Source organism: Chionomys nivalis, chromosome 18, assembly GCF_950005125.1.
Source record: "Chionomys nivalis chromosome 18, mChiNiv1.1, whole genome shotgun sequence".
NCBI classification, from domain to species: domain Eukaryota; kingdom Metazoa; phylum Chordata; class Mammalia; order Rodentia; family Cricetidae; genus Chionomys; species Chionomys nivalis.
Window position 1 is genome coordinate 40,600,889 of NC_080103.1, and position 19,871 is coordinate 40,620,759.

Below are 19,871 nucleotides of genomic sequence, written 5' to 3' on the forward strand. Positions count from 1 at the left end.
TATTATTCCCCTTTAGTGCTGGGATTAAAGGCATGTGGATCCCTAGTACTGGGATTAAAGGTGTGAGCCATCACCATCTGAATCTATCTCTGCATTCGTCTTGTGTAGCCCAGGGTGGCCTTGAACTCACAGAGACCCATCTGCCTCTGTCTCCCAAATCCTGGGATTAAAGGTGTGTGACACCATTACCTGGCCTCCAGTGACTAGCTTTACCCTCTGACCTTCAGGCAAGCTTTATTTACTAAAACATAAATAAAATATTACTATAGCCTCATCTATTTTCAGAACCCCTCAGGCACAGCATCATAGCTGAGCTGTGTACCTAGATAGTCTTTTGCTTTCTGTGCTGTCTTCCAGCCAAGAGACTCTCATGTAAGGGTGTCCCGAGCGGTCCCTCCAGGACTGTCACACAGCCACTGCTTCATTGGCTGTCACCACCTTTCTGACTTGCTGCCATCTTCTTTGTGCTAAGATCCACTCACCCTCTGTCAGTTGACAAGTACCTTGAAGGTATTCTTTTTAATCTCTACAATTGGTAGTACAAAAGTCTTAATACCACCCTGCCTCCTTATTGAGGAAATAAGCAGAGAGCCAGAGAAGAACATAGCTGGGATGGGGGGGAGAGTTAGAGGTAGAGTGGAGGAAACTGGAAACATGCAGGGGAAGAGGAGCATAAACACACATAGCAAAACGCATCCCAGCAGAGCCGGGGAGAAGGCCTGCCTCCTTTATGTCTGCAATTTCAATGTCAAAAGCCTTCACTTGCTTATGGTAGAATATTATTAAATTCTTCTAGAAAGAATGAATGGATAAATGGCAGGAGGGAAAATGCAGAGGCCGCAAAGAATTATGGAAAACTTCATGGTTGAAAGGGTATCCCAGACCAAATGCAAAGACATGAATCTTGGTTCTGATACTTACAGTTAGGTGGGCAAAGCCCTTAACTTCTCTGCCATTTTTCTGTCAAGTGGTTGGTGTGGGGATTCAAAGAGCGTGTTCTTAGCGGCACACAGTGAGCATCAGTGTGTCAGAGCATCAGTGTGTCAGCCATAACTATCACTATTATCACCATTGACGTTTCTTAATTTCCATTTAAAACTCTGATGCAGGATTCACTCTGGAAATTGATACGGAGAGAATAGCTCTGACTTAATTAGAGCAAACTTTTTAATAAAGTTTTATACAGATTTCATGTCTGTGCCTCTTCCCATGGTGCAAGTCTGTTGTTTTTCTCTCTCTGACATACTCCTGTGTCTATACTTCTGCACTCCCCTCAGGCCAGGACCACTCTTCTGTAATCCTGCTTGTTCTTATGGGGTTTCTCGGTATCATGTCTTTCGGGAATACTTTTCAGCAAACCTTGGCCCTTCTTAAAAGATTCTATACAAGTAGAGTCTTTTGCTCTGTTCATATTGCTTAGAGAGTTTTTGCACTGACCAGTTTCAAAATACTCTCCTGCCATCACTCTGCACATTAAGAGACCCTTTGTATTTTCTCTCTAGTTGACATCTTAATAGCTACGCAATTTAAAGAGGTTTTTCAGGGTAGAGATTACTTTGATCTCTCTTTGATATTTAAAATCCACAATTTTCACTCACATAGAGAAGGCATAATTACTGAGATTGCTGGACCTATTTTTTATAATGAAACACAATAGAATTGGATTATCCGTGAAAAGGAAAATTAGTTTTTGACCAACTGAAAATATTTGAGAGTAGAAAACTAGTTCTTTGCACAATTAATACTCTTTAAATCAGTCTTTCCCACAAATTATAGATTATGATCCTCACCAGTTCCTACTGGCGTATAATGTAGTCATTCGGGGAACCCTTTAGCCTTTTCTCTTCATCTAGTTGGTCTTCTTTTTGGGATGGAGAGGCTGCACTATCTACTCCATTGCGGAGCAATTTGACAGCAGGTTTCTTGCATGCCGTGTCTTATGCCTTCAGCCTCCTCATAGTTAAACCAAAGTCATTCTTGGGCCTCCATGTTTTTGCATCCTATTGAAACATTTCTCCATGTGGCCTCCTTAACTAGAAGTCCTTTTATCTGCTTACAGGAATATTTATCTTTGCTTATGCACATGTGTGCCCATCGTAATGATTATTTTTCTAATGCTGGATGTATTTCAGGCAAAGTCACTGTAGTATATGTTATGGAAAAACTCAAGATATTCTTTATTTTTCATAACATAAAGGCTTTATGGTGCTTCTTCCATAAGATGGCTTGCTTTTGAGGTCTCTTGATCCCTTATTGTTAAAATATTTATCTTCCCCTGCATATCTATCCGTACAGCCCCATGTGCTGTCCTTCGCCCGTTCACATTATGGACCATTTATGCGCATTTATAAAGCAAATGAAGAATGCAACATTAAAGTACATGTGTCTTTCATTTTGAGTCAGTTACCTCTATAGAATTTTTGTGAAGAAAGGTAGCCTCTCCCTGCAGGTGCAAGCACTTGTTATAAAACCTCTTCTTGGTTGCTCCCATCTCTGCTCATCCCTGAAGTCTTAACTCTTCCTCATATCTGTATTCTCTCTATGGTCCCCGTAGATAACTTATGCGGCCACACGACTCCTGATCTTAGCTCTATCTTATTTATTCATTTACTTATTCGTTTTTTAATCGGCCTAAATTTCATGGATTCCACCCCAACATTTCCACATATGTATATCATTGAGTTTTGCCTATCCACCAGCTCTTGCCCTCTCTTGCCCCCTGGCCCCCAGCTGCTCTGCTTTTCTACCCAAATAGTCCCACCTCTGCTCTCGTGCCTAGCATGGACACACAAGCCTCTCTCTTCTTTCATGAACATATCCAATTACCATCCCATTACTCAGTTCAAGTTTAGCAAATCCATGTCAGCTCAACATCTGGGGCAACATCTGCCTCGAGCCCCCACTTGACCCCTGTATCACCTCTACCTCCTTTCTGTTATTCCAGCTAAGACATGTGAGCCCCCTCTAATCCCCATTCTCACTCTTCTCTTTAAGAAAGGAGCAAATTTTAAGAACTCTTATTCTTTAACAGCACCAGAAACTACTGGTTGGTCCCTGCGCTGGCCCTATGACGGCTATGCAGCGGAACTCGGTCTTCCTAACGTCTTCCTTGGGTCTCTGTTTTCAGTTCTGCTCTTAGACCAATGTCACCTGGGTGTAGGTGCAAATCTTACTCCTCTTTCTTGATCATCTACTTGTTTTTTTTAATACTTTCTTCCTTGTTTGCTTATATTTGAGGTGAGGTCTTACCAAAAAACCCAACCTGTCTAGCCTTAAACTTCAGCTTGGGATCCTCCTGCCTCAGAATCCCATGTGCTGGAATGACAAATGTTTGTCACCGTGCCTGCCTCTGGTCTTCCTGGTCTACCACCATGGTAGTTATCGATCCATACAGTCCCCACCCACCTATTTTCTTTGACTTTCTCAGGTGTTAAATGCTGTGAGCTTGGGACCCTCTTTGCCATTAAATCTCCATGATGCGGCACACCGAGTGCTACCTAGAATGCAATCAACAAGGGCTACTTATGTGCTGCTGTCAGTTTGTAAGCTCTCCAGTATTAAGCAATAAAACAAATAGAAAGACATGGTCCTAAACACATTAGAATGTGTAAAAATCTGAAAATAGACATCTAGGATGATGTTTCTGTCTCTCTCAGTGCTTTATTGACTCTATTTGACAAAACAAAGTTTCTCACTAAAATATGATGTAATATTTGTCATTACTGAATATACAATTACAATTAAAATGATAACGGCATCTTGGCCTCATGGCTACTAAGTAATCAGAAGTCAGAAGCCTTTCTCATGACTTATCTATTTGTATAAGTGTGCACAAGGGTGTGTTTATCTAGGGGGTGACAATGGGTTTGGCAGTCCTCGTGTGACGCTGGCTGAGCAATGACTGGGAAGGTACCTACAGCATGTCAGGAAGATGCAGTAATGGATGTCTTGAGGGCCTGCACTCTCGGGTGCGAGTGTGGGATGCATGAGGTGGCCTGTATTACACACTTGTGCATCTCGTTCCTTAAGAATTCAAAATATTTAGGGGTGAAAGCATGTTCAGATTATACCAACATTCAGCTTATTTCTGGATTCTTTCACCGTGTTTTTCCGAGGTACCATTTTCCCCCACACCCACTTGAACCATCTGTGTACCAGGCAAGTTGTATGAGACATAAAGCAGAGTGAGATCTCTGCGTTTCACTATTGAAAGGGCTGTGACCAATGCTGGGAAATGGCCTGCCTAAGAGTGCACATCTGCATGAACAGCAAGGGGAGCCTAGAAGTCACTAGCATAGAAAGACAGGTCCTGAAGTTGGGTGCTCAGCACCAACGCTTTGGTACCATCCTGTAAGAAGCACAGTCTGCGGGCTGGAGAGATGGCTCAGAGGTTAAGAGCATTGCCTGCTCTTCCAGAGTTCCTGAGTTCAGTTCCCAGCAACCACATGGTGGCTCACAACCATCTGTAATGAGGTCTGGCGCCCTCTTCTGGCAGTCATGCAGAAAGGATATTGTTGTATACATAATAAATATTTAAAAAAAAAAAAAAAAGCACAGTCTGCCTATAAAGTAGATGAAGCCCTCTACAATGGGATGCAGTATCACCCCCAAATGGTAACACATCTTAAAACTTATGCATTCTACTCCAATATAATAATAATATAACAATACCTGTTTAACATTAAAAAAAACTTGGGTGAAAGTTCTTTACAATAAAGCCTTACTGTAAAATTTTTCATACACTTACTATTAATTAAAACTAACTTAAATGTTTAGGGTCCCTTTCCCCCCATTTTGAGAAGCACGGAGTCTTAGGATTCATGCTAGAATTTAAGAGGGCCCTTGTGTGTGCTTTTCTTTTAATCTGCTACGAATAACCTCCGAGGTCATTTTGGAAGTCTTTTAAATTTCAGCTTTAATCCCACCGGGTAGCACTCCACAGTTAAGGTGGCTGAGATACCTTAGCCAGTAATGCAAAATAAAGGGCTTCAAATATAGATTTCTGATTTCAGAGCTACCTGGCCACTTCCCTCTTAGCTCTCCCTGGAAGCCCAAACCAAGAGGTGACCCAACTTAGGGCTTTTGTGTGACTATGCTGCAAACATGCTCAAGCGACAATCTGGTCCTGCTCAAATATGAATACGAGAGGTGACTTATTTATATGTTGAAATTTCTGAACGTTTGAAAAGCCTACCATGTGTGCTGTTAAAAGGTTTTTAATTTAAAATTATTGTGTTAGATAATCATGCTTCAAGTGACAGTGTGATTTATCGCCACTAATCAAGATTCTGATCCCTCCTAGACTTGGTGTTTGTATCTGGTTTTGTTCTCTCTTACATAAATATGAGGTTTACATATAAAATTCTGACTGTGTAATGTAGGGCTAATGAGTCACAGATGGACAGATCCTGGCACATTACCATCTAATAACATTTTAAACTCATATTCCACAGTAAAAACAAAAGCAAATGGTACACATCTGTTTTCCACCTCGTGGCATTACTGGGTTTGCATAGAGTTGATGCTTCATGTAGGGAGAAGAAGAAGAGGACACAGGTCATCTCAAACCGGCCCAGCCACTTCATCCCTTATCAGAGCAGATCTGGCACAAGGGGTGAGGGTTCCTTTGCTTAGCTTCCTGAGAACTCAGAGAGCTCAGCGGTGAGGACCAAAGGCTGAATCCATAGGACTGAAGCACATCTTCATGCTACAAACCTCATTTTACTGATTTTCTTTAAAAAAAAAAAAAAACCAACAAACAAACAAGAAAACATACACCCAATCTCTGACCTTTGCTAGATGGATGTACATATTTAGCAAATGCCAAAGAGTTGCAATGTTTTTAACCCTATTTATTAGTGTATGTGTGTATATATATATATATATATAATAGTATAATATTAATTATATTATTTATATACACATACTAATATAATTAATACTGTACTGATATATATTACACACGCATACACACATCCTCAAACAGGAGGGTAGAGCAGACAGAAGAAACTGAGGCCATCTGTTGTTGGGCTGTCATTAACTTATATAGTAAACATGTTCTATAGTTTAAAAGGGACTAAAAGGCTGCAATTTCAAGTGTTTTTTGTTGTTGTTTTTGGTTTTTTTTTTTAAGAAATGGAGCAAAGTCAAAATTTCTCTTTCAGATTTTCTCAGTTGGTACCACTGTGAGGATGACTTGATGCCACTGGCTGCAGTCTTGGCCCCTGCAGCCTCCCCGCCCCACACCCCCACGCTCCTTGTCTAAGGAATCCCGAGCCTTTTCTGTCTTCAGGGGTTGTATGATCTGTCAAATTCTTTTGGAACAGTCACGTGACAGAGCAATTACTGTGAAGTGCGACTGTCAATCACTCTGACGTGACATACACGTTATAAGAGACAGATTTCCGTCTACTGCCTCACAAAGGTTCCTGAACCCAGGGCAGAGACCCGAGATCCATCCCATGAGCACAGAGAGGAATTTTGATTTGTTGGGTAATAACATTTATTTTATGTGGCGAACTGTTTGTTCCGAAGAATACTTCCAACCTGACAAGAAAACTCTGTTTACTGTTGTTGTGGATAAAAGAATTAATATGTGTGCTACATGTATTGTATGTCCTAATTTGTAAAGAGAATACCAATGGGTAGAATGTTGGCATAGCAATGTCTGCAGTTATCTCCAATTTGCACTAACCCTTTAAAAAGAAGATTCCAGAAATATTAAGAGCTGCAAACTGTACACATGATTGCATATCCCATCACAATGAGTTCGCAGCCTGGCCGTTCCATGCTTTATAGAATGGCTGTTTTACTTGGAAGCCTCTTATGCCTATTATATGTCGAAGTGTGTTTTGAATCTCAGTGGGAAGGGGGAGTTTTATGCATGTGCCTTGTTTTTGTTTGTCTACCGGTAAAATGTCTGTGTGACGTTTTGTGTCGTGTTGTTTTGGTGTTGTGCCACGTCCATAGGGCCTGCCAGGCTTCCCCACAGTTGCTGCCCTACACAGCAATCAGATCCTCACCGTCAAGGTTTGTGAATGATATTCACGCTTCCTCGGTCAGAACCGCAATCAGCATAAGGGTGAGCAAGAACCGTCCATGGGCTTTCCCAGCTCCTGCTCCTATTGCCAGGTGACTGAGCCGGGCACCTGGGACCTCAGGTGTACCAGGGAGGTTGGACATGGTCTAAAAGAGAACCTCTTACGCATTCATGAGGCGGATAATGAAGTTAAACGTGTACAGTGGCAATCAAAAGAATGGCTGCCCAGTAGGCAGTCTCATATCCATGGCTGGATTCATACATATTCCAAAGCTCTATGATGCTTTCCCCACCAATCATGTAATTCTAAGGATTCTAAGCTTGGGGTGTCCATACCTGGTTCATGCCACATTATGCTGGTTGACAAATCTGACAGAATTGGAACTGGTGCTCTGTCTGCAGACTTTTTACTCAGGGTGCAGAATACAAGGTCATTCTGGTTCACCCCCTTACGGAAGTAGATGCACTAAAACATGCTCCCCAATGATGGGGTATCCAAATGATGGGGTACTAAAGGTACCCAATTATAATAAAAAGTCAGGACTCATTCCATTTCAGGGCTGTCTTTCTTCTAGAGAGGCCGAGGTTCTGTCAGACATGAGTGCCAGTTCCCTTTTATTGGATGGTCATTATGAATCTAATGTGTATATCTTTATTTCTTTCTCGGGGCCTTCTGACGCTTATTCCTCAACTCTCTCATCTCTGAACTTCAACCTTTGACCTCCTGCCTGATCAGATGGTGTTTCCTAAGATCAATCATGGCTTTCTCTCTGCTGATCAGCAGCTCATTAAACGGCGGCTGATTAAGGTAGTGCTGCTTCCTGCTGGAGTCTGCGTTCTCCTCTGCGTTCAAGTACTGTCTAGGGCATGGCTGCTTTGCTTTTATCTCTTATACATGGTGCACAGAGGGCGCGGGGGGGTCTTTGTAAATATCTCAGAATAGGGTTGTGTTTGGTGACTTAGAGTATAGAAAACCCACCTGGTGTGGTTTTTTTAAAAAAAAAAAAATCAAGATAACTTCAATTGCAATCAGCAATAGACATGTTTCCCAAGCTCTCTGGCTCTGATCAGTTACACAGCTACTATGCAATGGAGCAGGAGCTCATTATGCTTTATCCTTGATTCTGTGAACAAATATATTTTCAAACTAAAAATGCAACCACCCGTTGATCAGGGTAGATGTATCCTATAGGGCATTGCCCTTAAACAGGGCTTTGTTTGGCTCTGAATACAGTAATCAACAGTGCACTCCGAGAGCCGTGCTGCAGGGACGAGAGCTGCTTCGGTTCTCATAGCATCTGTTTGGCTCTCCCACAATAAATATTTGCTCCTGGCTGACAGGTAGCTTGCCAGTCAGCTTCATATTTATGGTGGCCTGGTTTCTTATGGGTAAATGTAGATTAGATAATATGAATTTAAAATGCTGAGATGGAACCTGAATGTTAATCGCTCATGATTATTGTTGCTTCATTCCCTTCCTCCATTCCAGGGTGACCAAGGACAAGCAGGGCCTCCAGGACCCCCAGGTCCTCCTGGTCCAAGAGGCCCACCTGGGGACACAGGAAAGGATGGCCCCCGAGGGATGCCAGGAGTACCCGTGAGTTTCTTCCTGGATTGTTGTGCTCCAATATTTTGTTCCATGTTTAGGGGTGAGAGAGAGAGAGAACAGGTGACAAGGGACAGTAGGGCCAAGAGTTCCGGTGACTAGAGAAGGCTGGGGAGGTGGGATGAGAGGCAAAGGCCCTCCAGCAATGTTTCACTTCATATCTGGGACCAAGAAGAGCCAGAGACCTAAAGACGGCACCTGGGTGGATCTCAGGTGAGCTTTGGGACGTACATAGCGAGAAACACCCCATCTTGCCTGTATCTTGCCTGCCATTGAGTATGCCACTGCCTTTTTGTGTAAAGTGGGTTACTAGCGAGAAAAACGAAGCCAGCTATCAATCCTGTTTTCTCAAAGGCCCACAGTGGACACAATAAAGACCCACATTGCTAATGGAAGGCAAGTGGATGGAGCCTTCTAATACTGATCCCTTGCAAATGACCTGGCTAAGAATGTTTTGTGACAACAGATTAATGACTTAAGCGCCAGAGGGTATGACCATATTATTACTTGACATTTACATCTGAGGCTTATCTAACAGAAACCACTTTTAAATGATCTCAACACTAGAATTACTTACAGCAATAACAAAAACGTGGGACACTGATAAATGATATGACTTGGTCCATGCAACCCAACCATTTCAAGGAATATTTGGACAAGATTAAAAAAAAAATGACTGGGTTGATATTGTAATTCCAGGGCTAGAAATTAAGGTTTACTGCTGAGTTAACTTTTATTTAATAAATTGTTTAAATTGTTTTTATTAGTGATGTTCTAGTTCAAAGGTAAAGATGAAAATATTTTCTAACAAAGTAGAAATATTTGAAAATAAAACCCAGGGGGGGGAATTGAGATCAGCCATGGTTGTTATTGTATGTTGTCTTGACATTTTTAATGCACATATTTTTGTATTGCTTTTCTAAGAATTTATCCATGTGTGAAGATACAGGGCCTTTTATCCCTTGTTGCTGGTATCTTCTCCAAAGCCCCAAGTTCCTTTCTGAAGGTTGTGTGTCTGCTCATATGAAATTCGGAACAGACTCAATTGCCCATTGGGGATGCTTTCCCTGAATATTTGAAGGTGGCCATTCATCCTACCATGCCTGTTTAATGTCTGACATTTTCTTAGCCTTTTGTGGCTTCGGGGGATGGACAGCTCTCCCTGACAGCTAGTCACCACAGTCACTGTCATCCAATACTCAGTTACAAACATTTGCTGGCTGGCACTCAGGAGGAGGAGCCAGAAAGAGTGCTATAAGTTCAAGATCAGCATGGGCAGACGGGAGAGATGGCTCAGTAGTTCAGAGCACTGGCTGCTCTTCCATGGAACCCAGATTTGAGTCTGAGCACCTACATGGAGGCTCACAACAGTCTGTAGCTCCATTTCCATGGGAATCTAGCACTGCCTATTGACTTCTGAGGACACTGAACACACATAGTGCACAGACATATGTGCAGGCCAAATACACATATACATAAAAGAAATATTCTTAAGGATATGTTTTAAAAACCAGTATGGACTGCACAGTGAGTTCTACCAGTCTAGAGAACAGTGTGGAAATCTGTTTTAAAAAGAACCAAAACAAAGAAACAATAGTCCAAGACATTATTGGTAGGAAAACGGCTAAGTCATCAAATATTATATATTACAGAAGAAGCAAATATATGCTAGATGTTATTATTAGAAGATAAAGATAAGGGAGCTGAGAGATGGCTCAGTAGGTAAGCGCCATGCAAACTTGAAGATCAGAGTCTAAATCCCAACATCAAGTTTGTAGCCCCATCATAGGGAAGACAGGGGAAAGAGGATTCTTGGTGCTTGCTGGCTGCCAGCCTAACCAAATCAGTGGAATTCAACTCCAGTGAAAGCCCTACCTCAAAAGTCAGGCTGACTGCAACTGAGAAGACAGCAGATGCCAACCTCTGACGATGGGAGCCTTTACACAAAAAGGGCAAATAAACTGAAGAATTCCACAGATAGTTTTGTCTTTTATAATGGCTCAGAGGTATTTTGCATATACTATCATTAACCACTAGAAAAAATCCTCTGTAGAAGTGAGACAGATGCTGGAGAGATGTTCAGCAGTCAAGAACACGGGTTCCCAGCACATGGTTCACCCCTACCTTTAACTTCTGTTCCAGGGGGAGTCTAGTGTGCTCCTCTACTCTCTGTGAGTACTGTGCACTTGGTGCACACACACAAATGTAGCCAACACACGTACATAGAATAGAAATAAATACATAGTTTTTAAATGTGACCTGGAAAATACTCAGTTTTGAAACGCCATCATCATCTATGCATATTGGAAATACAGGAACAGATCTCTATAAACCAGTAGCCCGAGCTGTTGATATGGTGTGATAATAAAACACAATAGTTCATATAACCTGTCCATTGTGAAACAAAGCCACACAAAACAGCAGAACATTCTCTATCAGCGTTAACAAACATGTCTGATTAATGCAAAGGAGCAAAATTCAAAATCAGCCTCTGCTCATTTTGCTACTCAATAGTATGGAAAGAGGGATTCCCTGGTCTGCAGTGGTTCTGCCTTTGTATCAGCGTGGGAGCACATGAGGATCTAGACCAAGCTTGTTAAACTCAAATGCTTATAAGATAGTCAAAGAAGGACGATCAGCAAAATAAAAAAAAAAAAAAAAAGTACTTGACATTCACAGGACCAAGAAAGTATTGGGGAAAAGAAGATAGCAGAAAATTTTAAACACTTTCTAATGACTTGTGGTTATTAATTTTTTTAAAGGGTGAACCAGGGAAACCAGGAGAACAAGGCTTGATGGTACGTATCTCAGTTTATTTTTTAATAAAATTAATAGAATGCTAGGCTGTTTAAAAACTATGGTCAAGTTTATGAGTGAGTAATCAACCTTTTTGCATGAGCTGTAACGGACACAGTAACTTCTGAAAGCTAGAAGAGAACAGTCTCTGCTTGCTACATGCTAAGGATCACAAGGGTTCTGTTGCTGTGAGGAGACTCAACATGGCCACAACAACTCTTATAAAGAAAAGCATCTAATTGGGGCTGGCTTAAAGTTTGAGAGGCTTAGTCCATTGTCATCATGGTGCATAGCAGCATGCAGTCAGACATGGTACTAGAGAAGGAGCTGAGAGCTACATTTTGATTCACGGGTGGCAGAGAGAGAGAAAGTGGGGCGAGAGACTGGGCCTACCCTGAGGTTTCAAAGACCACCCCCAGTGAAACACTTCCTCCATCAGAGCCATACCTCCTAATCCTTCTAATCCAACCAATGAGTTCTGAGCATTCAAATACATGAGCCTATGGGGGCCATTCTCATTCAAACCACCACAACTGTGTATCTCTAGAAACAGTACTGGGTGGGGGGGTGGAGGAAGAGGGGGAGGGAGGGAGGGAGGAAGAGGGAGGAAGAGAGAGAGAGAGAGAGAGAGAGAGAGAGAGAGAGAGAGAGAGAGAGAGAAGTTCCAAAGATAAGGAGAAAGAATGGTAGAACAGGTCAGAGGAGCTTACATAGTCAGCTTAGTGTAACAGAGTTTAAATTCAGAGACGTGCCTGTTAGTTCTAAAAGAAACCTGTTGGGCTGGGAAGTTAGATAGTTCAGTGGGGAAGAGCATGGAAACATGAGTTCAGAGTCCCAGCTGGTGTTGAACCTGTAACCCCAGAACAGGAAGGTGAGGGGCAGGAAGACAGCTGGGACTTACACAAAAACCCTTGTACAGTCATAGAAAGAGGCAGGTTTTGGTTTTGTTTGTGTTTCTTTCTTTGCTGAAGGGCTCCACCCAGAGAGAAATTTGGGATTTCTACCGTTCAGCAAAAGCAGAGTACACGGTGAAATGATGCTGTGTGAACACAACAATCACGGTTCCTTGCGATTTGTTAATTCTTTGCCAGTGTATAAAAGTCATTTCAGCTTGTTCAGGCCTACAGGGCACATCTTCAACCCGCTCTCCACCTCTTCCTCTCTACCTGCTCTAACCGGCTGTATGATTTTTTTAACCTTATTGGGAAAAATAGAGTGATCCTTCTAGAAGTGAGCCATGATCCAGAGCTCACATCCATCCGGGATGTGGAATGAGTGAGTCTATGAAGCCTACATGTCCGTGCTCGCATCACGCAGATAGCTCGGATATAAAATTTATTTTAAGAGTTCTTACTGCATGCCTAGAAAAGCAGATGTACAGAAGCATAACAGCTAGCCAAAAGCTGAGGTAAACGTGAAAACTAACAAGAGAACCGGCTTCCTGCTGCAGGAGAAGCCTTAGAGGGCAGTGCTTGGGGAAAAGCCCACCCGCTCTGCCGGTGGAGCTGACTAGTGGCAGAATGAAAGTACCTGAGATCTAGCCACACCACCTTGCAGAAATTGTTCTATTTATGGCCTGTAAGATAAAGATATATATTTGTTCTAGATTTTAAAAGGAAATTATAAAACATTTATCACTAGTAGCATGGTGCAGTTTCAAAGTGGAAGAAGAATTCTTGAAAGAGTAGGCTATACATTTTGAAATTGTTTTAGGCACCTATAATTTCTGGTCTGGGGGCTCAGCCAAACCTACTCCTTTTATTCATCCCTACATCTAAATCTACTTGGCATTCTGGGGAAGCCTTGTGCACCCCAAGGCTGTGTTGACATACTCTCTCTGGCTCCCCCTTTGTACTCTGGCCCCTGATGCAGCACCCTAAACATATATAGTATTCTTAACTTAACGGGTGTTAGAACTATATTCTTGCTTTCCCTACTGTTTGTCTATTCTCCAGGATAGAGTATATGAACAATACATAATCCCACTTTCCTTCAGTTTCTAGTTTTATTTTTATTTATGTTCTTGGAGTGCCAGAGTTTGAACCCAGGACCTTACATAAGCTAAGTGCCTGCCCTACTTAAACTGTTTTCATTTCTAATTTAAGTCATTAAATATTAGTGTTTTGCCTAGCCCTGAATGAATTATATTGTTACCTCACTGTGCTTCTATTTCCCAACTCGTATAAAAACTTCCTAAAATGCAGATAAATATTGGCCATATTTTCTATAAACCTTTCCCCCATCTCTCTAAAGTCTTCAGATGAGTTCATGTCTCGTTTTCTAGATGCAGCCAAGCAATGTAAATGAAATCACAAATGTCCCAAGGACTTGTGGGCTTAATGATCTTCTAAAGTGAATTTATAGATGATCTCTTTCAAAAATGTAAATTATTGCTTTAAGTGAACGTTTCTTTAATATGCAAACTGGTTAAAACCTGTTGTACATCTCTGTGATTATTCACAAATGAATGTAAGGAATGTACAACCCAGACCAATAGTGAGAAATTTCTGTGCCCCCATCCCCAGTCATCCCAAAAACAGCCACCATTCTAACTAGTGTCATCATGCGTTGGCTTTGTCTGCACTTGAATTTTACACTAATCGACTCATACAATATGTCCACACTTGTGTCTGGACTCTTTCCTTCAGCATTGTATTTGTGAGATCATCTACTTCTGTTTTAATAGCCTTCACAGCTGTTCAAAAAAAATAGGAGGAAGAACTTTACTTCCTCTATTACCCCGTTAAAACACCATCAGTCAGAGCAGCGGATGAATGAGGGCCTGTCTGACCTTGGGCAAGTCACTTAACCCCTCGATTTCTCATCTGTACGGAAAAAATAACACTGTCTCTGCTCGCCTTAATAGCTTGACAGAGACAAATGCAATAAATTAGTGGAAATCTCTTTAAAATATGTAATGAGAACTATATATGAGTGTGTTATTATCACTCTTTGTCCTCTATACAGTATATGAGTGTGGATTTATATAACTGATGTATGCATGAAGGTTTTTTTTTACATGAATCAGATTCTCATGAATCAACCTATTTTAAAATTGCTAGAGAATTTGGTTCTTTAAAACAGTGAATTTCAGGGTCTGTTTTTGAACAGCAGCATAACTCATTCATTTTCTCTGCAATCTGAACTAGTGTGTTTTATACTTGTCTACTCACACAAAGGATCCCAGTACATTTTGACCCATCTCAAAAAGAATACTGGTAATATATTTGAATTTTTGTTTGTTTCGACTTGGTTTGGTCTGGGATTTTTGAGACCCATTTCCCAGCTTGCCATTTTCCAGGCTGACCTAGAAATCACTCTGCAATTCAGGCCGGTTTCACACTCATGATCTGCCTGCCTGGCCTCCTACGATCTGGGATTATAGGAATGTGGCACCACGTTCAGCATTCAGAGTGGTCATTTTCGTGAGACAAGAACTCTTCTATAGTTTTTATTTCATGTGCCTCTCTGTATGTGTGTGTGTGTGATGCTTGCCCACATGCACACGTACACACTGTTTTAACCTAGAAATCTGGAAGGAAGAAGGGGACAGTGTCTTGGTCGTGCTGGCTCGAGAGCACCTAATGTGTGACATCGTCTTTGTCCTCTATACAGATCCATAGACTATTGATAGTGGTTGCTGTTCTATGTACAGATGCATAGACTATTGATAGTGGTTGCTGTTCTATGCATCTTGATGGATTATGAGCAGGAAGTGAAGTGCTGCCATGAGATGCCCCGGGAACTACAAGAAATCCCACAGATAAGCAGTATTCCTCTTGAGGAAACTGTCGAGCAGTGTAAGCAGCCACACAGAAAGACTCCAGGATAGCTCTAGGAGAATAGTTACCAGATCAATGGCAGTATAGCCTGTCCATGCTGCCGTTAGAAGTACTGTTGCCTCTCTTCTATTTTTTGTCACCGAGTCTTCTGTCTATCCCATCACATCATCAATTTTTCATGGTGTGACTTCTCAACCGCCAGCTCAAACAAAGCACAGTGAAAAACTCCATTCTTTTCCTCTCTGGAGAGCCACCCCCCCCCCCCATTGGTTTGAGCGGCTCAGTAGTGCTTGTTTAGATGAGGGCTCTAACGATGCACTGGGGGAATCTTTGTGAATTTCAAATGTCTCTGATGGTGAAATGAGGACACAAAAACCAACCTACAAAGCTGTTTATGAGTGTGTCAGGTAGGGATGTCGTTTCCATAATCCAGGACTGATCGTTAGACTGCACAATAACCATCTGAAGATTAACAGCGTGCCTGATACAATAAGAGGTGGGGGGGAGCCTGAAGTTCAAGCAGGTCCGCTTCCCTCAAATCCCGCTCAGCATCTAGTCTGTAAATGTGACCTTCGGGCTTTCTGAGATGTTCTGGGGAGATTTTAAAAGACAGAATCTGGAACTTAAAATTTTTTCACTATATCTAAATAAAAGTAGACACCTCGTCCTGCCCCCAACACACACTATACCGTAAAACCAAACATACACCTAAGAGTTGGTCAGAACTGGAAGTGTACAAGGTTGACTTCTAGCACAGGTCATGTCCAGATCTGTCTTCCAAATAGTCTTTCTAAATAGTTATTGGAATTGTATTTAATGGCATCTTTCTTTGCTTTAGATTCCCTTACTGCTTTTGTTTTCTTTGACAAGTGAAGATGCTCTTAGCAACATTAATAGATGTCCTTTTAAAAAGATTTCTTATATATTTAATAGATATTATTAATAATATACTTATTAGTATATTATATATGCCCTCTTCTCATATGTATGGGAGTTCTATCTGCATGTACAGCTTTATTCCAGAAGTGGACATCAGATCCCGCTATAGATGGTCATGAGCCACCATGTGGTTGCTGGGAAATGAACCTAGGTCCTCTGGAAGAGCAGCCAGTTCTCGTCATCACACTGAGCCACTTCTCCAGCCCAGGATGGCATTTTTAACACGTGATAACCCATGCCGATTTCCTAGTGATGTGAGATGCCCTTTTGTATATGTGTTGCTTTTATTGGTTAATGAATAAAGCTGCTTTGGCTTGTAGCAGGACAGACTGGAAGAGATATAGAGAGAGTAGGCAGAGTCAAGGAGATGCCATGTAGCTGCCAAATGAGAAGGACATGCCAGAACCTTACCAGTAGGCCACAGCCTCATGGTGATACACAGATTGATAGAAATGAGTTAATTTAAGATATAAGAGCTAGCCAATAAGAAGCCTGAGCTAATAGGCCAAACAGTGTTGTAAGTAATATAGTCCCTGAGTGACTATTTGGGTCAGAGTGGCCAGGAAATGAATGAGCAGTCTCCAAATCCAACCTACTGTGCTACTTCCTTTTTGTCAATTTGACACTGCTGGCATCACTGGGGAAGAGGGACCCTCAATTGAGAAAATGCTCTAGCAGCCTATAAACAGGTCTGTGGAGTTTTTCCTTCATTAATGACTGGGCTAATGTAGAGGACACAGCCCACTGTGGGTGGTACTACCCTGTACTGGAGGTCCTGGGTTGTATAAACAACACTGAACAGGTTAGTAAGGAGCGTTCTTCCATGGCCGCTGCTTCAGTTGCTGCCTCCAGGCTCCTGCCTTGAGTTGCTACCCTGACTTCTCTTCAAGATGTATGATTGGCTATAAGCTGAAGTAAACCCTTTCCTCCTTTTCCAACTTACTTTTGTCATAGCAATAGACAGTAAGCGTAGATACCTGGATGCTATGCTTGGTCTAAAGTGTCTGTGTCTGAGGTTTCCTAGACTCTAGCCTCCCCTGTTCTGAAACTCTTTGTTCCTTCCTGTTTTCTACCCAGTTTGTATGGGAGCTCCATAACACACTTTCTCTTCACTTTCTGTGTCATAAAAAATGTTTAAATTTTCACTCTCTGGGCCTTAATGACATTCGAAATATTCAGGAAAAGTTGCCCATTAAAGTGAAATTTGGACATGTGCCTGAGTAATTTGTAGATAATTTTAGTTTGCTTTAATTTTGCTTATAAACATGAGTCCCGTGAGCCCAACAATGCTCATGTATGTGTTGATAACATAAGCATCAATAGCATTTCTTCCTCAATTAAAATGAACCTGAAAGGAGCAGAATGTGAAGACTTGCTCCAAGTATCTTCTGTTACAGTGCCCTGCTGTGCTACAGCTGATAAACGCACAGGTTTCCTGAACTGGACTTTGATCTGCCTGTTCTCTTGGTCAGCAGATGTTAGACACTGGAGAACACAGTAGACTTCTCCTGCTCCTTTGGCTCTGACTGAGAAAGTGAGACCCCATCCCACAGGGTCCGTCCCTCTTCCCTGGGTGTGTTTGTTCCTAGTCCCTAGTTGGTAATGTATTCCAAACGGGCAAGAGAAAATAGACAAGAGATACCTTCTTTGTCCACAGCTGCCCTAGTGGCCCCTGCTGTAGCTCGTCCCCAGGGGACTTTGTTGATTCCTATGTGCACAGACTTCTCTTGAGGTATCTGAGAGGTTCATTAGTATAGTATGTGATGGAAAGATGTTTTAGCTGTCAGTTTGAAGTACGAACTGTCTAAAAAGCTGTGTAGGTGACAGGAACCACCTTGATTTTGGTTTTTCTTTAAGGACTTCCAGACTGTGATTATCTCTATGGTAAATATCTGTATACTGGTTCCAACTAAAAATCAAAAATTCTATATTATATATTATATTATATATATTGAACAAATTAAAATACCTAGAATTTAGATCCACCATTCAGAAACCATGGCACTATTGAAAGATACAAATTCCCTTCCAACTCTACAGTCCTGCCATCTTAGAATTTCCATTAAATGCATAGACGTACCTTGTTTCTTCAATTATGTAAATGCCTCATAAATGAATTCAAAAGACATTTTTTTTTACTTTTTAGACAAAATGAAAAAAGGAAATTCTTATGAAAAATATCTAAATACTAAAATTTTATAAACCAAGATAATGAACACTAAATATGTTCTGCCTTCTGACACTCACAAAACTATTCTCATGGTGATTTATAAAATTGAAATTCAGAAATTGTGTGCTTCTAAACGTTCAAAGTCCGAATATGCCAGCAAGAGGACAGCCGTGGTCAGCGCCATCCCTAACCAATAGGCTTCTCCTTTTCTTCTGTGCCTTCACCCGCCCTCCCCTATATGTAACCAATTTTCTAAGACTCATGATCTCTGCTACTCACAGGATCTAACTCCACGCACATCCCATAGAATAGCCATTACGTTGCTTAATCTTGATCATTAACTTGACCGAATTAAGAAACTCCATTACATATAATATTACATTATATGTAATATAATTACATATAGTATATAATATTCTATATATAAATATTCTCCATATAGCATCGGTAAAGCACACCATTGGAATGTGTCTGTGAGGGCATTACCAGAGAGGGTTAGCTGAGTAGGAAAGACCCACCCTGAACATGACTGGCATCACCTCTCGAGAGAAAGAAGGAAGCCCGCAGAAGGTCAGCATTCCTCATTGCTCTGCTCCTGGTCTACTGGGATGTGAGTGAGCAACTCTGACCTCCAGTGCCCATCACTATGATGAATCCCATATCTCCAAGTCTTGAGCAAATAAAAACCTGCCCTCCCTTAGATGATGCGAAAGTAACACATCATGGCATTGTCCCGTGTTCTAATGTACTGTTATGGACACCAGTGTGGCTCCCCTTCAGAAAAGAAACAGCTGGAGGAGGCAAGGACAGCTGTCATCAAAGTGAGCAGAAAAGCCCAGGGCTCTTGGTATCCCAGCCGTGGTCTAGGTCTGGACAGTTGAGGTTGCCTGTTGGCCTCACAGATTCCTAGCTGGGAGACCTAAACCAGGGAAGAGAGATTTAAAAGGCCTTCTTGCTCAGGTCTAGGGCTTCGAGTATGGAGAAGAGGTTTTTAAAAGTAACCTTCTGCTTCTAGCATCTCCTTTAAGAAAATGCCACACATGTACTTCCGCATCCCTCACACTACACTAGAACTGCCTGCTGCTGTGTTCGGTAGCGCTTTTTATCCCAACTTACACTAGTTGCTGTGGTTAGAAGGTTTATTAAACTGAATGACTGATATGAATTATATCTTTATTATGAATGGCATTTGTATTAATAAGGTACTGATACCTAAGTTACTGTGCTTTTTCTTTTTTCTCTCTGCTGTGTCATGTCTCACCAGGGGTAGAATTAAATAGGATAAACACAACTGATTTTCTCCAGATTGTCTCTTCTCTTCAGTAACTTCTCTTTGTTCAAGTCCTACAGATTGTTTAGACTATATATATGTTAATGAATGGCATGATTGAAGGACCAGTTGCCATGAGAACAATGGGAAATTAAACATCTATTTCTAGTCACGGGATGTGGCTAATTTAAAGTCAGACCTATCTAAAGAAGTCTTAGAAATCTCCTAGCCTTTTACTTTACAGATTAAAAATTAGCTTAATCAATGCG

At 41.5% G+C, this 19,871-nt stretch overlaps 1 protein-coding gene across 1 annotated transcript in view; it reads left to right on the forward strand.

Annotated features, from left to right (window-relative positions):
• Col25a1 (collagen type XXV alpha 1 chain) overlaps positions 1 to 19,871 on the forward strand; it is a 390,406-nt gene that overhangs the window by 264,439 nt on the left and 106,096 nt on the right. The window contains exons 8-10 of the mRNA XM_057793723.1: positions 7,776 to 7,847; positions 8,529 to 8,636; positions 11,408 to 11,443. Coding sequence (XP_057649706.1) covers positions 7,776 to 7,847; positions 8,529 to 8,636; positions 11,408 to 11,443 — 216 coding nt within the window. The remainder of the gene's footprint in view (positions 1 to 7,775; positions 7,848 to 8,528; positions 8,637 to 11,407; positions 11,444 to 19,871) is intronic.